This window comes from Dysidea avara, chromosome 7, assembly GCF_963678975.1.
Source record: "Dysidea avara chromosome 7, odDysAvar1.4, whole genome shotgun sequence".
NCBI lineage: Eukaryota > Metazoa > Porifera > Demospongiae > Dictyoceratida > Dysideidae > Dysidea > Dysidea avara.
The window spans coordinates 16,765,654-16,782,120 of record NC_089278.1 but is presented as its reverse complement, the minus strand read 5'-3'; the positions used below and the strand labels follow the sequence as shown (position 1 = coordinate 16,782,120).

At 37.4% G+C, this 16,467-nt stretch overlaps 1 protein-coding gene across 1 annotated transcript in view; it reads right to left on the bottom strand.

Annotated features, from left to right (window-relative positions):
- Positions 1-16,467, bottom strand: part of LOC136260774 (uncharacterized) — a 192,834-nt gene that overhangs the window by 78,881 nt on the left and 97,486 nt on the right. The window contains exons 12-16 of the mRNA XM_066054640.1: positions 8,919-9,236; positions 7,320-7,643; positions 3,917-4,234; positions 1,626-1,949; positions 204-521 (exon numbers count right to left, since the gene is read on the bottom strand). Of these exons, the coding sequence (XP_065910712.1) occupies positions 204-521; positions 1,626-1,949; positions 3,917-4,234; positions 7,320-7,643; positions 8,919-9,236 (1,602 nt within the window). The remainder of the gene's footprint in view (positions 1-203; positions 522-1,625; positions 1,950-3,916; positions 4,235-7,319; positions 7,644-8,918; positions 9,237-16,467) is intronic.

Genomic DNA, 16,467 nt, shown 5'->3' with positions numbered 1-16,467 from the left:
TGTACTTTAGGTTCTCCAAAATATGAAAAGCTTTAAATGACTTCATTTAATGAACATTTTATTCATGTATGTAGCTGCCTAGGTTGGTCTGTAATTTTCTTTTATCATTTATAATTTATGAATTCACACTGTGCCCCAAAAGCTGCTTTTGCAAAGTTAATTTACTAATATTATTATCAGTATTGTAAGTGGTATAAACTAACCAGTCACATCCAGTGTGATACTATTGTTAGTTGTCACTATTGTGTTAGAATTGATCACCACCTCACACTGGTATACTTTATCATCATCAGACGTTGTTAGTAGTGATATAGTATAAGTGTCTGTGTACACTGCAGTACTGCTTGTCATTGAGTTAATATTAACTCCTTCCACTCTCTCTAGTTCTGTACCATCACTACTCCACACAATGTCCACTCTACTGGTAATGCCTCTCACAGTAGTCACATTACATTCCAGAGGTAATGGCTTACCAACTGTCTGATTACTGGGGGCAGTAACAGTTACACTGGGTGTGGGAACTATAAAAATAATATTATTAATTCATAAATCTGAATAAGTTATCACATGCATTTTTCACTGTAAAGACACAAATTAAAGTTGTAACACGCACAAGAGGTTTATATCTGGTTTGTGAACATGATGCCCAGCCAAAGGGTAGAATGTTTAATTACAATCAAATGCTCATGTTATATCTATTTTGTGGTATAGCATGCATGTGTGTGTGTGAATCAAAGGTACTTGATTGTAGCAGAGAGAAAGTTATAAAGACTAGGGTAGTTCTTGAGCTCGGAATTCATACTAATAATTATATGTTTAAAGCAAGAGTTCGTATGGCCATATAGAAATATCATGAACTCTTGTTTAAAGTATCAATGTCGAATTTTTACCTGAGCTACTTTGGTCGAAATAATATTATTGTGTTGGTTTGCATTATGTTGAGCACATACTCTGCAATAGCCATTGCCATGTAGGAAGCAGTCTTACTGTTTTTATTTATTTTATTTACTTATTTTATTACTGTATAGAAACTCTGACACACGGATATACAGTAATCACTAAATTTGTAATCTACAATAAAATAAACCTTTAAAAACTTTTTTTTGTGATACATAGTTAGTATATAGATTGGCTAATAGTTGTGCCTTTTAGGCTTATACACGGCACATAACTTTGTTGTAAAGTGTGCTGTAAACTAGGGCTGGAATGAAGGTCTCCGAAGATTCTTGCAAGAGCTTGGAAGCTTTGTTGAATATGTCGTGTTAGTAAATAATTATCATAGCTGATGGGTGTACACCCATATGGTCTCACACTTTGTTGCAGCTGCAGTACAGTCTCTAGTACAACTGTGTAGATTGCAAATATAATAAGGTTAGCTGCATGCTTCCAGAAAGCACATGGCTTTTTGACTGATTAGATTTGCTAGTATCCATGTTACAAAAGTTTGCAAAACTTTGAACATTGCAAATCTTCTGAAGCTTTGTTCCAGACCTACTGTAAACAACTGATTTGTAACACACTTAGTCTAGCTAGTAGCAGCTTTTGATCTGTCCACATACAAATTTATTTTACATACAGTCACATGATGTACAGGTGCTACATGCCATTGATATGTTAATTCTTACCAATAAAGGGTTGTAGATCAAAAGAGCTTGATCTATTGTTTTCAAATATTAATACACTACATGTATATATTCCTACATCATCCTCAAACAGTTGGGTAAAGATCAGACTTCTATTGTAAGTGTTATCACTGGATGTGATTTGACTGACAGTTACTCTGCTAGTATTCACTATTAAATCTCCTCCAGGTCCCATCCAACTGATGTTTACTAAACTGGGCTCCACTCCATCAACTGTATCAACTATGCACTGGACAAGTAGGGGATCACCAACCATAGCTCCTTGTACTGTACGACTTGGTGATGTGGTGATGGTGAGAGGAGGAACTGTAAGTATGACAAATATTAGGACAATCTTTGCATTTAGCTGGAAATGTATTGTAGATGTGTATTATGTGCATATAGACTAAATATGCAATTGCAAAGCATGTTTATTCCTTGAGTCTACTTGTAATAGTTATACCATGGCTGTGAGGAATTATATATTCACCCAAAGTCTGAGGGTCATAGGCTTGAGGGCTGTGGGTGTATATATCCAGAGCAGCCATGGTATGAATGATATATATCATTCTGCATGCACTCACCTAATAGATGAAAGAACTAACGAGAGCTCACCATGTTTATTATACACCAGTATATAATGATTGATCATGGTTTTAATAGCGTAGGCTAACAGCACTCAGACTGTTCATTATGCTTCAACACACAACGCAATAACAGGTCAAAATGTGAAAGTGACAGCATACTCCTACATTGAATTATGGTCCTTTAAATTCACAAATCTGAATGTGTGTGGAAGCCTGGTTTTGTCAAATCTGGTCACATATGATTGTGGTAAGGAGTTTATAAATTTGCTATTTTGTACTACATTAAGTCTACTATGAGGTGTATTAACTTTGTTGTTGGGACAATTGGGACAGCATGTAAGTTACTATATAAAATAACCAGTGACTAACCTATTTTAATGCAGCATGTAGTCTTAGTTGCATCATTCCATGGTCTGCTCAATGGTTGACACGTAGTGGGTAGAAATACACACCCACATACCACCCAAACGATTATTTCAGTGACCATTCACCATACATAGAATACAGTTTGGTAACAATCAACTACTTGAAACTTAGCAACTACACTGAACCTAGGTAGACCCGTAAATTAAAACCCGCAATGTAAAGTTCTGTGTCGCTCAATAAAACGAGTCAAAATGTTTCATATCTTTGAACTAGCCGGGAATTATAGCTGCTTTTTCATGATATTGCCCGGGCAATATGCAGTTAAACCCCAATCAGCTCCTTTGAATTCCCACACTAAAGTGCTATTTATTTATACCAAAAGGTTTTATCACTAGCACTTCTCAATGTACCATATAGCAGGAATTTTTTGAAAGGTTAAATTTTCAAAAAACAGTGCTTGATTGTAAGTTCAAATATACATTTTCAAAATGGATCTTCTTTACTGTGTCACACCTTAGATAATTAACCAGAAGGATTTGTGAACTCCAAGCACTAGTAATAGGAAGAAGCTAATAATGGTTGTATTGATCACGTACAGTAGAATTTGCTGCTTTGATTGTCCAGTTAAGCATAAGTATAGATAAATACCCATCTGGCTATGGTGCATCTAGTTACCCCTTCCTCTTTACTAGCTTGAACTGTATTGTTTGGCCTTATAATGTAAATCCAAACAGACTGCAAATTGATCCGCAACTAGTTGGCTTTCTTAGCCCTTCCAGCTGTTTTAACTCAGGCTAGGATAACGATTTTGTCTTACGCTTCAAGACTTGTGGTATCACTCATGAAATTGAATTGTGTTTGCCTTCCAGTGGCTAGTGCCTAGCTATACTGAGGTTTATTGCTGGCTAATTGAAATAGAAGACACGAAACTTTGCTTATACTTCCTTGATTATCACCTCTAAGATGTAATACCAGTATTGGTCCTTGTGACAAGCTAGCCATTTCTGATAAATTCCAAAACAATATGTGACCGGATTTGCGAAAAGCGGCACACACATCCAATTTACAAACTTTGACAATTGATTAGAAAAAGATATTGACTAAGTTTGGTCAGAATTCAGCACCACTATAGGTTAATGGATGGAGAAAATTTCAGCTTTGTATCTTTCTTGAACACTAAGTTATGGTCTTCCAAGTTCACAGAATTGGTTGTGTGTGGAAGATCCCTTTTTGCAAATCTGGTCGCATATTTTCCAAAATACATTGTTATTTTTGAATTTTTGTAGAATTTAACCTTTTGAAAATTTCCCACTATTATGGTAATCCCTATTCATTACTCACCAGTCACATCCAGTGTGATGTTGTTGTTAGTTGTCACTGTTGAGTTAGAATTAATCACCACCTCACACTGGTATACTTTATCATCATCAGATGTTGTTAGTAGTGATATAGTATAAGTGTCTGTGTACATTGCAGTACTGCTTGTCATTGAGCTAATATTAACTCCTTCCACTCTCTCCAGTTCTGTACCATCACTACTCCACACAATGTCCACTCTACTGGTGATACCTCTCACAGTAGTCACATTACATTCCAGAGTTAATGGCTTACCAACTGTCTGATTACTGGGGGCAGTAACAGTGATGGTGGGAGTGGGAACTGTAAAAACAACTTTCTATGCATCATTGGCAGAATCATGGGGTTCAAAGGATGAACCCTTATTTCGGAAAGGAGCTAACTACTACTTATTCTAATTACTATAGACTCCAGTTATTAGTCACACTTGATTATTAAATGCCTGTTTATGCTAGACACCTATTTGTTAAACACACACACACACACACACACACACACACACACACACACACACACACACACACACACACACGCACACACACACACACACACACACCACATGTAGGTAGGAGGTGCATATATCCATACCAAGGTTGCACATCCCCTCTCCATGTATATAATAATACCTTACTATAGTGTTTTCCTGGTTTAACGGTAGGATAGGTGTCATTGTCTAGGGCCCTTTACAAGCTTTCCATGCCTCTGCAACCTATCTTCATTCTTATGCAATTAAATATTTTGTTTGGTTGCTCATGTAGCTTGTAATATCTCCAGTATACATCAACTGCTGCATACCTATATAGCTCAATGGCTGTTGCTTTCTGCAGGTGTGCTCAATGCTCGTGCATATGCATGTTCATTGGTGGCTGCATGTAGGTAGGAGGCTAGGTGTGTATATCCATACCAAGGTTGCACACCCCCTCTCCATATACATATAATAATACCTTACTATAGTGTTTCCCTGTAGTATAGGTGTCATTGTCTAGGATTCTTTGCAAGCCTTCCATGCCCTCTGCAACCTATCTACATTCTTCTTATACAATTAAATATTTACCAGCTTGTTTTGGGGGTACACACCTCCAGTCCTCAGTTGCACTTGCCTTCATCAGTGCATAGTGTTTGTGTGTACAAGAGTACTCTTGTACTTTAAACTTGAAAAGCGTATGCATACACTATAAACTGCTATATCTCTATGCGAGTTTGTGTGATCAGTAGGCATAAAGCCATAACCAACGTCTAAAATCATTGCAGTCTTATATACTACATATGTAACCTCTTTAGCTCTAGTTGTAAGTTTACTCGTGCTTACCAATGTCTGTATGTATAGTACTTGGCTGTATTCAAACTTTGAATACAACTGTTGCTGCTGCTTATGGGCTTTTATGTTATGTTCTGCTTACATGCTTGCACAAAATACAGTGCGTAGCGATATTTGCAGACTCACTTAATGCTCACTAATGCATGTGTACATTTGTTACTGCATACAGGTAGTTGACACTTGCATACAACCAATTGGCAGACCTACTGTGTACATTCATGCTATATTTACAAACTCCTTTATACTCATGCTATATTTGCACACTCCTTGGTACTCATAGGTTCTCGGGAATTAGTCCCTGCTGGTCCTGCAACAACTCTGCTAAGTATGTTGCTTACCGCTATTGGTACACATACAGGCTCACTTAGTTGTATGCTCATTTACTATTGTCATAATTTGCTATATACCATCTGGATGTGTCATCTGCTCCATGCATATATCTGTGCTATGTCTAACTAGCTATAATAATATTACTGTCTGTGTATTATCATTATGTGGAGTATGGCAAGCTTAGGCAACTGGGGAAATTTGGAGGAATTTGGGTGAATTAGATGCTAGTTATGTAGCTGTAATACTTTATCAATTTATGCCAATATTATTAATGTTCATGACATAGCTTTGTCTGTCATTTTGATTGCTAGTGATCAATTGCTGTGATTTGATGTGTCTTAGCAATTTGCTATCATCACTTGTTTTAAGTCACAAATGCTACGTTCATTCATCTACCCTATTTATGGAAGAGTTTACTGCCCACCCTATGATTCCCTCAGTTGCCCATTATTCATCCAAACTCATTTTCTCTATATCGTATATTTTATGATCTATATGTTGTCATGTCATGCATGATCTCATGTACATATAATCTCATTTGCTATTATGGTGTCAATTTGTTCTTGTTGCATGATTGTTGTGTATTGTCATGTACACTACTGGCTTTGTGGAACAATGTTATGTGATTAGCATTAGGAAAACAGAGTAGACAATATAGAGCTTGGTAAGGTGGAAGGGTGGATAGCTAGGTAAACAAATGTATATACCACAAAGGAGTAGGCGTGGCCCACAGGATAACATCACCCAAAAAACCAGCCTCAATTTTCCCTGATGACGATGAGGCAGTATTGTTTAGGTAAAACTAAGCCCGAACAAGTTTCTCAGATCTCAACCTGAAACGTTTTCAACATGTTGCTACGAAATTTAAAAAAAAATTATTTAACGGAATTTTCTACCTACTGACTGACTGAGTAACTGACTGACTGACTGATTCCTTCAGAAAAGCGTAACTCGATAACAGCTAAGGTTACGGGCTAGATTTTTTCACTGTTTGACGTCGCTTTGGCCTGACAGGTGCCTTTTGCCATACCACACGCAGTACATACAATGCATTCTTCATGGACTTACCAGTGTCCTCCTTTGTGTCCCATTCATTTTTGCTGACAGCAAAAAGTGTTGATTTGGTGGTAGCACGTGATGGCTTCCCTTCATAATGGAAATTGTCCGTATTTTTCATAGTGGCTATTTTGATAGGAGAGGTGCTTTTCAAACAGTTCTTGATTTGAAATGCTGCGTAATGCGTTGAACATAGCTGACAACAAAGTATAAAGGATACTTCACTTTTCAGATGATAATTGGAGCGCATGGCAACATTTCAGATGCAGTATGATGGATACAAATAATGCCTTACTGTCCCTTATAAGAATATGTATATAATTTCACAAATAATTTCTCCAAAAATTACAAGCGCATGTGCCTAATAACCATAATAGTATGTATTTTAAATTTGGTACAGCCAAAACCAGTTTATCAGTAAAAAGTACATATTATTGTATAACTTTTGATTACTGATTATTTGCTTTAGTGTGAAATCTAAAACTGTTACACCTTTACTTTCCTTTGTATGTGTTACATACATTAGGCCCCTCTAAATATGATTATCATGCCATTTATGCTAAGGTTTTACAATATGGCTAAATTTAATACTGAAACACTGCTTAGGCACAATTCTTTGGCATACTACAGTTATGTACATGTAGCTATACCGTATAAAACTTGACTAATGTGTATTACACATACCAGCTAGTGCTTGAATTTCAAATGAAGATAACTCATTAGTTTCAAGTATCATCACAAAACACATGTACACTCCTGTATCATCCTCATATAAGGAGGTAAAGTGAAGGCTGCTATTGTAAGTATTATTACTAGATGTGATTTGACTGACAGTCTCTCTGCTAGTATTCACTATTAAATCTCCTCCAGGTCCCATCCAATTGATGTTTACTAAACTCGATTCCACTCCATCAACAGTATCAACTATACACTGGACAAGTAAGGGATCACCAACCATAGCTCCTTGTACTGTACCACTTGGTGATGTGGTGATTGTGGGAAGAGGAACTGTAGGTACAAAAGTTCCAACACAAGCATAAGTGCTTTGCCTGATAATACACATCACCATATGTTGGGATAATATGAATAAACATACAAGACCATGCTGAGAACAGTTTAGTGGCAATGAACATACTCTTTGTACTATAATAATTATAAGGTTTTAATTTGATTTTACATACAGTGACTTCTTTTACAACAAAAGAATAAGTGGCAGCTTATCATCTTACGTACACAAGCAGCATTTATGATACATATACTATAAATGACTGCAGTTTGGTGTGGCTAAAGTTTGTGAATCAAATAAAATTTGTCGAAGTCTATATTGCTCAACATTGACTGTGTGGTAAATTCACTGAACTTTTATCCACCAACTTGCTTCACATGCTGATTCACCAAACTTTTGTCATTTATGATAGCAGGAAAGATATGGCAGGATGTTTAGTGAATTTGAATTTTCAAAACTAAAATATTAACTTACAATCATCTAATACAATCTGCTTTGCTAAACAAATTTATCAATGTTTTTTCTTGCTAATCCTAGGCCTTGTGTAGTATATTTGTCATCTGAGGAAATGCAAACTGTTGCTTATCTATGATGAGACATGTGCATCTAAGTTTCCTATTAAATGGTTCTTTCATAATAATATATGATTCTTTAGCAATTGTGTTGTTTATCTTTCAATTGATTAGTACTATTGCTTACTGGTCTATCAGATGGTATACTATTTTTGAGTAAGGAGAAGAAGTAGTTTGCAACATTGTAAATTTTAGCTTTTATAGTAGTTTGGGTTTGCTTTCTAAAACTAGACCTCTGTAGGCATGCAAAATCCCACATAGTGCTGTAGTAGCATTGGTAAGGCACTGAAGTGACTGAAACAATGTTATTGGATAAGACCGTCTGGCAAAGTTACGCAAACAACACATATTATATGTATTTTGTACCATTGCAGTGCATCAAGAGCTCCCAGAGATTAATATTAACCTGAAGCTTGCCATTAATACTTTGAACCCCAGCTGATGCACACCTTACCACATAGCATCTATGATTCAACCACACACAAGTACAAAAAACTGAATGAAATGGGAGGTCTGCAGAGGTTACTTTTTTGTATCATACATAGGTACTGTGAAATATGAAAAGCCTTAAATGGATTTATTTAATAAACATTTTATGAGTACACTTAGCTGCCAAGCTTGTTTTATAATTTTATCATTTATGAATGAATATCCAAAAAGTTACTATTGCAAAATTAAGTTACTGATATTATAAGCGATACTCACCAGTCACATCCAGTGTGATGCTATTGTTAGTTGTCACTGTTGTGTTAGAATTGATCACCACCTCACACTGGTATACTTTATCATCATCAGATGTTGTTAGTAGTGATATAGTATAAGTGTCTGTGTACATTGCACTACTGCTTGTCATTGAGCTAATATTAACTCCTTCCACTCTCTCTAGTTCTGTACCATCACTACTCCACACAATGTCCACTCTACTGGTGATACCTCTCACAGTATTCACATTACATTCCAGAGTTAATGGCTGACCAACTGTCTGATTATTGGGGACAGTAACAATTACAGTAGGATTGGGAACTGTAAGAACAATTCATAGCTCTGAATAATATATTTCATGCATTTTTCTGGTTAACAAATACATGAGCTTGTATTTGATTCGTGAGCATGATGTCCAAGTGGAGATTGGAAACAATGAAAATTGAAAACTGAAACTCAAATTGTAAATAGAAGCTGAAACACTGAAATTGGTCACAACTTCATAAAATTGCCACTAATAGTACATTTTTATAAAGACCACCTCGTTAATATGACCACATCTATAATATATATTATACCTGAAGTAGGCCAAAAATAGGTTTATGATCTCAATAATATTAACCTCAATAATTACTGAAGTTCTCATCATTCACGAGTCTGTTAATTTAATCATAGATATACGACTCTTAATAGAGACTGGAAACGGCATTACGTGCCCAGTATACTACCTGTACAATTGACGTCACTGGCTAGATACAAGGTGCATTTTACTTGTTACCACTTTGAAGAGCATAAAAAGACTAACATTTCTCTTTACTTTAGACCACAACAAGCTGAAATACTCGTATTTCATTGGCTACTTATAGGTATCTAAATCCTGTAGATTCCTTGTTCATGTTTCAACAGATCCCTGTCTCTGGGGCGATACAAAACATGGCAATTACGTGCCTGTAACAATGGCAACGCATGGGCATTTAACTCGATAGTAAGTACCATAACAAGTTACAGGGGGTTTGTTCTACTCATAAACACTACATTTCTTGTGTTACAAGCAGCTGGGAAGGTACAGCAAGCATCCAGGAAGGTACATGAACAAGCTGTGGTCTAAATTAGTTAGACACATAAACACAGGGTTCTATGGAATTTAGAAACCCTCAGGCCCTGTAGTAGTGCCCTCACTTCACTCATGCGCCACAACACAGGGCCTTTCGGGTTTCTAAATTTCATAGAACCCTGTGTTTCAATGTATAACTATTATGTAGACTATCAGTGTAGGTTTAGTAGAATATGAAAGTTTTCTAAGGTTGAGTGATACAAGGTGCTTTGGTGGAAGTCACTAACTGGCCTTTCCCACAGAAGAAACTCGTCATATCATGCTGTTTCGGTATCGCTTCTACACCAAGATACGTTTCTGTTCCTGTAGCAGCTGTGTACACTTTCTGGTATCAATGATACGTGGCTTTTTAGACCCCCTTTGGTTATTAGAATTGAACGGTACGGTTTGTAAGCCACACCTTTAGTTTAAATGCTGTGTATTTCCGTGGTTACAACTTTGCTAGGTGTTGTTGCACCATCGTGTTTCTGTTCTCCTAACTCTGCACAGCTGTTGTCTACGTGCAGTAACTGTTTTTCTTCAAGCTTTAATCTAATACCAAAGCTATAGAACAAAGCTAGTAGGATGGTAGCACACTTTGCTCTTAGGTTATAAACCATTCTCGCAAAACCTTTAAATCTTCAGTATGGGCCAATTAAATTGGGTATACGATACAAATTATGGAAACTACCTGTAACATTCGAAACAAGCCTATTTCTGGTGCATGATACCATTTCCAATCCCTATTAGGAATCGTATATCTATTATTTAATGAATAGATGTGTAGAAGCACCTACAGTATGAAACTAACATGTGGGTCCCAATTTACAAGATAATGAAGTACACCATAATAGCCTTTTGCATGGGACTGCCTTATTCATAAGGTTAACTAGCTAACTACTGTACATGGTTACCACATGTGACTGGATATTGGAAAAGTGATCTGAATTGCACATTAGAAGTTTTGAGATAAACAGTTTTAAAGAATTACAAGTCAGCATAACTTGCCAAGGATAGCAAGCACATATGAAATTTACACAAGAGATGCATCAATCTATTTTAGACCACTTACAGCACTTGTAGCTGCTTGTATAGTTTCCAACCAAATAAGATAGAAAATCTAAGCAGTTGGATGAGCAAAGTAGCATCACAAGTGCTCACAAAGGGGCAGAGGGTGGGGGGTGGGGTGGAAAAGAGATAGATTTCAAAATGGAGGCAGACCATGATTGAAATCCAGAGACAAGATTACAGCTTCATAGTGGCTGATATGTAGCAAAATCAACAGAAACAAGTTGATGTTGTGCTACTTCTAAAAACCAGGTGCCATGCAGCTAGCTAGCTAACTCATCATGAATTAATCACTATGTATTGTTATGTTATTATTTTAGCTAATAGGTTTTTGGTTTTGCAATGATACATCAATTGATCGCATTATTGTAATTTTGGATTTCATACTTCATGAAATTTTTGTAATTTTTCAATTACGTTGCTATGCATTGCTAAAGAAGCGCCGGTTAAACAAACCATTTTAAACAACATATTACACACAGAAGTATCTTCTAAACTATTTTATAGTTACACTATCATGTTTTTCTGGCAAATTCTTTCGACAAAACCTCAAAACTGCTCTTCATTTTCGTTTGCATACGTAGGGGATATGCCCCCATTCCAACTAGAAGGAATACTATTCCTGATACTCTATGAGCCTGCACCATTGTTATTCAGTTGTTAAATGCCTGTAGAACCCGAAGGGAAGGTAATTCACAAAGTCTGAAGAGAGTCGTCACATCCATATTTCAGACCACTAGAAAGAAACCACCTCAGAGCCTGTTCAGGAGTTTAACACAGACTTCATTTCACTTTAACTTTTTATGTACAAGCTGCTTTTACCATTAACGATTTTGCTCACATGGGGTGCGTATGGACAAAGATAGGTGGGTAGGCACATAGGTAGATAGGTAGGTACACACACACACACACACACACACACACACACACACACACACACACACACACACACACACACACACACACACACATACACACACACACACACGTGCGCACACACACACACACACATGTGCGCACACACACACACACCATTGTGAAAACAATTTCAGTAAACCAGGCACACGCCCACAGCTGGAGGAGCATGCCCACAGCCGGTCGAAGGCTGGCTGTGGGTACACGCCTGGTTTAAAAACATTTGGCCTACAATATCAGGCCATCCACCAGCAAACCACTGATTCTTGCCAAGTCAGGCCCTTCACAAAGCCAGAAAACACCATTAGAGCTCACCATACCACCCAGAAAAGATGTCTGTTAAAACCAGCCTCGAGTTGCTTGAGGGTCAAAACTAGTAGTATGATAGTGTAGCTATCCACTGGTGATGTTAGTGTGATTTTGTCTGATATGTGATTTAGGCAAACTCTGATCACATATAGCATATGTGACCCAGTCTGCGAAAAGGGCTCTTATAGCCTTTCCAATTATCCATGTTTGGCTAATCATAACTCCTAATCTACTAAAGCTATCACCATGTAATTACACCCACAGCTACTGCCAGGTTAGGGTTGTTGAGTGACCAAATTGTAGGCTTCACCAGTCAAGTTATGGGTTACCATATATATACAATTGGAAAGGCTATAAGAGCCCTTTTCGCAGACCGGGTCACATATATAGCTTTTTTGTGGGGGGAAAGAGCCTGGTTGATTCTCAGTAGACATTTTGTATAAGTCATTCTTTGCCCAGTGATAAGACAAGCAGCCTGGCCATGCAAGATTATATTATACATACCATGCAAAAACAGCCAAAAGGATGCGGCCTTCAAAAACCTTGGGTGAAAAAGGTTGGAAATCAAAGGTGGTGGCCATGAAATAGCTGCAATGATGTGGATACTAATAAATTTTAATAATGGCTTTGTGCATTAATAAAATTTATTATCAACATCATTACAGCCATTTCATCGCCATCACCTTTGATTTCACAACTTTTTTTACCCAGACTTTTTGAAGGCAGCACCCTTTTTATACAGCTTGACTGTTTTTCATGCATTTCACTTCTTTTTGTAGTTTAAGTATAGTATCACCCAAAGCCAACCATAAAGTGGCTTTAAGGTTTGTTTTTGCACAAATCATTATTCTTCTTATCTACAGATACAATGAAGATGAACTACATAGTGCTCTACCAATACAGAAAAAATCCTTCACCTTTTATACTAGAATACAATTTGCAGCCTGTTGTCACAAGTTTTATTAGCATAGCACTTATTATGATGATGACAATTGGAATGAGTAGGTCTTAATAGTAGTATACTACCCCGCCGATCTGTACCAAAATAGCTATAATATCGGCTTTGATTCGATGGAATACTAGAGAAGTTGTAATAGTATTGTAGTACAGAATTTATTTGATTACTTTTGCAATGTTTTAATAGAGCGCACATTTTTGGAAGTTTGTAATAGAACACACATAGAATGTTTTAGAACAATCTAGATTTTCCAATGAAAATATGAACTTTTACTATTGAGTAGATTTTAGCTAGAATTTTCATAGTAGAAATTAAGTGAGGTGATCAGCCATGATGGCAACGGTTCAGTGGTTAAAGATTTGGGTGTTCAGTATGGAGGTCCCTGGTTCAAATTTGGGTTAAGTGTTTTTTTTTTACATTTTTCATGCACCTATTTACCCCACCCACAGTGACTGTTCTATTAGAGTATTTATTTCTACCCCTTGATTTACAGTTGTTTGGTTTTTCCCTTGTAACTCTATAACTGTCAATGTGATTTCTTTTAAACCACAAAAGGTTTGAGTTATGATGATTAACCTATATGCATACCAATTTTTAAGTTATTCTCATAAGCAGTTAACATGCTACCTACATGACACATCACGGCACGTTACGGCATGCCCTACACAAACCACCCTTCCACCGCACCGAGCTCTATTCACATTACTTCACGTGATAACTACGTAGAAACATCACTTCACTTGATCAACATACATGCATATACATACATACAACTCTTTGGGGGAGGTAGGGCAACGCAGGTGAGGTGTGTATTGCTTAAAGGGACAACGTGTGTTATCACTGTCGCAGTTGTGCCATGCAAACTATATTTGGTGCCATCTTTGATGTAACCTAACATTGACATTAATAACGCCCAACAGTACCTACACCCAACAGTGCTTACTCCCAACAGTACCAACGCCCAAAGGTGTCTGTGCCTAATTGTAACCATACCCAGCAGTGCATACACCCGACAGTACTTACAGCCTACAGTACCTACACCCAACATTACAACACTTTAGCATTACCAACATTTAGTCGCAGCGCACACTACAAACATTCAGTCGCAACAAACATTACAAACATTCAGTCGCAACAAACATTACCAACATTTAATCGCAACAAACACTACAAACATTTAGTCGCAACAAACATTACGAACATTCAGTCGCAACAAACGTTACGCACATCGCAACAAATAACCACATGTAATCGCAACACACAACCACATTTAGTCGCAACAAACATCATACATGTAATCGCAACATATAAGCACATATAATCGCAACACATAACCCCATTTAGGCACATTTAGTCGCAGCAACCATAACCATAGTTTGAACATAATATTTAATGGTGGATTGCAACAGTGATAACACACACATCTTTGGACTATATTAGGTGTTACCTAAGTTCAGCAATTTGCGCCCAATTTCCCCCAAAGTAGTTATTAATAGTAATATGAAAGTACAACACATCATGAGGTACGTTTCTGTGAAACTAAGTGACATCAATGGATCACAATCAGATTTATTTTCAATACCACTACCGTACACATACAATAGGGAAGCATACACCAAATAGAACAGCATGAGTAACAAAATTCTGTCTGTACTCTGATTTATCACACCACCACTCTTTACTGATAGATTATTACTATGTTATAATGACTGCCACCTGTGATGATAAACTACCCTTAATAACCGTGCATTTCATAATCAATGAATAATGTAATGTATATAATAATGGTACAATCCCTATGGATCTGTATATTTTTATCACAGTGGTTGTGTTGATAACATAGATGATGTCTACTACCACCGGGATGAGTCAACAAGCTGTGCTGCTACCCCATTGAAGCTCATAATGTACTGATGATGAGATTTGATGACAAAAAACTTCCATTTATTACGGCTATGACATGTGTAACCATAGATATGTGACATGTTATGTGTGAATTTCATGTAGCTTCTGATGATATACTATTTACCCTGTATTGTACAATGAGACTACATGACTAACCTCAGTGGCTGTCACGATATGCACATGAACACACACTATGGGTTAATGCACAGTATGAAATATATGTGAATGTGCATGACAATAACAAGTACTACAAATGAAATATAAGACAATAAAATAAAAGCGCTAGTACCATGTGATAATGCTGCTGTACCATGTGATAATGTCTACTGATGACATACCGGAATGATGCACAGTATAAAGTGTTTGAATTAATGAAATGTTAGTGACTATTGGGAATCATCTTAAAGTGTTCAAGCGTAATAAGGGTATTAGTGACTATCAGGGTTCCAAGGGATGGTTTCTTCTGGTATGTTGGTTCGTGCCAAAATGATTGGTATCATTCGGATCAAAGCCGTGGGAGTCTGCACATAAGTCAGATAAGCGTCACTGTTCCACCGACCCAGCGTCTTGATGAGCCAAGGGGGTATACCCGCTGCTGCTGAGGTGGTTGCCGCACCTATCCTGAAGCTGTGTGTGCAATAAATCTGTGGGTTGTAACCGGCTTGTTGTAGTAACTGTCTGAGTGTTCTGGATAGCTGAAGCCTAGTTAATGGATTGAACCTCCCTGCTGAGAATAGTGGTCCAGTTTGTCTATGCAAAGGGATCATAGTTGCAAACTGTTGGAATGCCTTGACAGGGCAAGTTGATGTTCCTGTTGGCGCGAGGTTTAGAATATGACCTTTACGAAAGGGGTCGGTTTTGGATTGCCTGATGGTCACCGATATATTTTGAGGGGTGAATTGAATGTCTGACCACTGTAGTGATGAGCTAGTAAACTCGCTCACGCGAAGGAAGCCATAAAATGCTATTGTAAATGCTGCCCAGAGAAGGCGCTGTTCCAGAAGTGGAAAGTTGCTGATACGGAGTTGATGTTTAAGTGAGTGAAGCACTGCAATAGTGATGGGTAAACGATGGCGGGATGATTCACCTTGTAGACGACGTACACCTCTAATTAGTAACCGAAGAGGCTCATTATCAGTTGGATCTGCGTGTCCTCTTTCTAGGTGAGCCAAACGTATTCCTGCTAAATACACTTTGATAGTTTTATAGGATACATTAGTTGCTAAGTGAGCACAAAAGAATTGGAGTGTTAAGAGAGAGGCAGGGTAAGGGGGGATGTTGTAGGTGGTACAGAAATTGAGGAA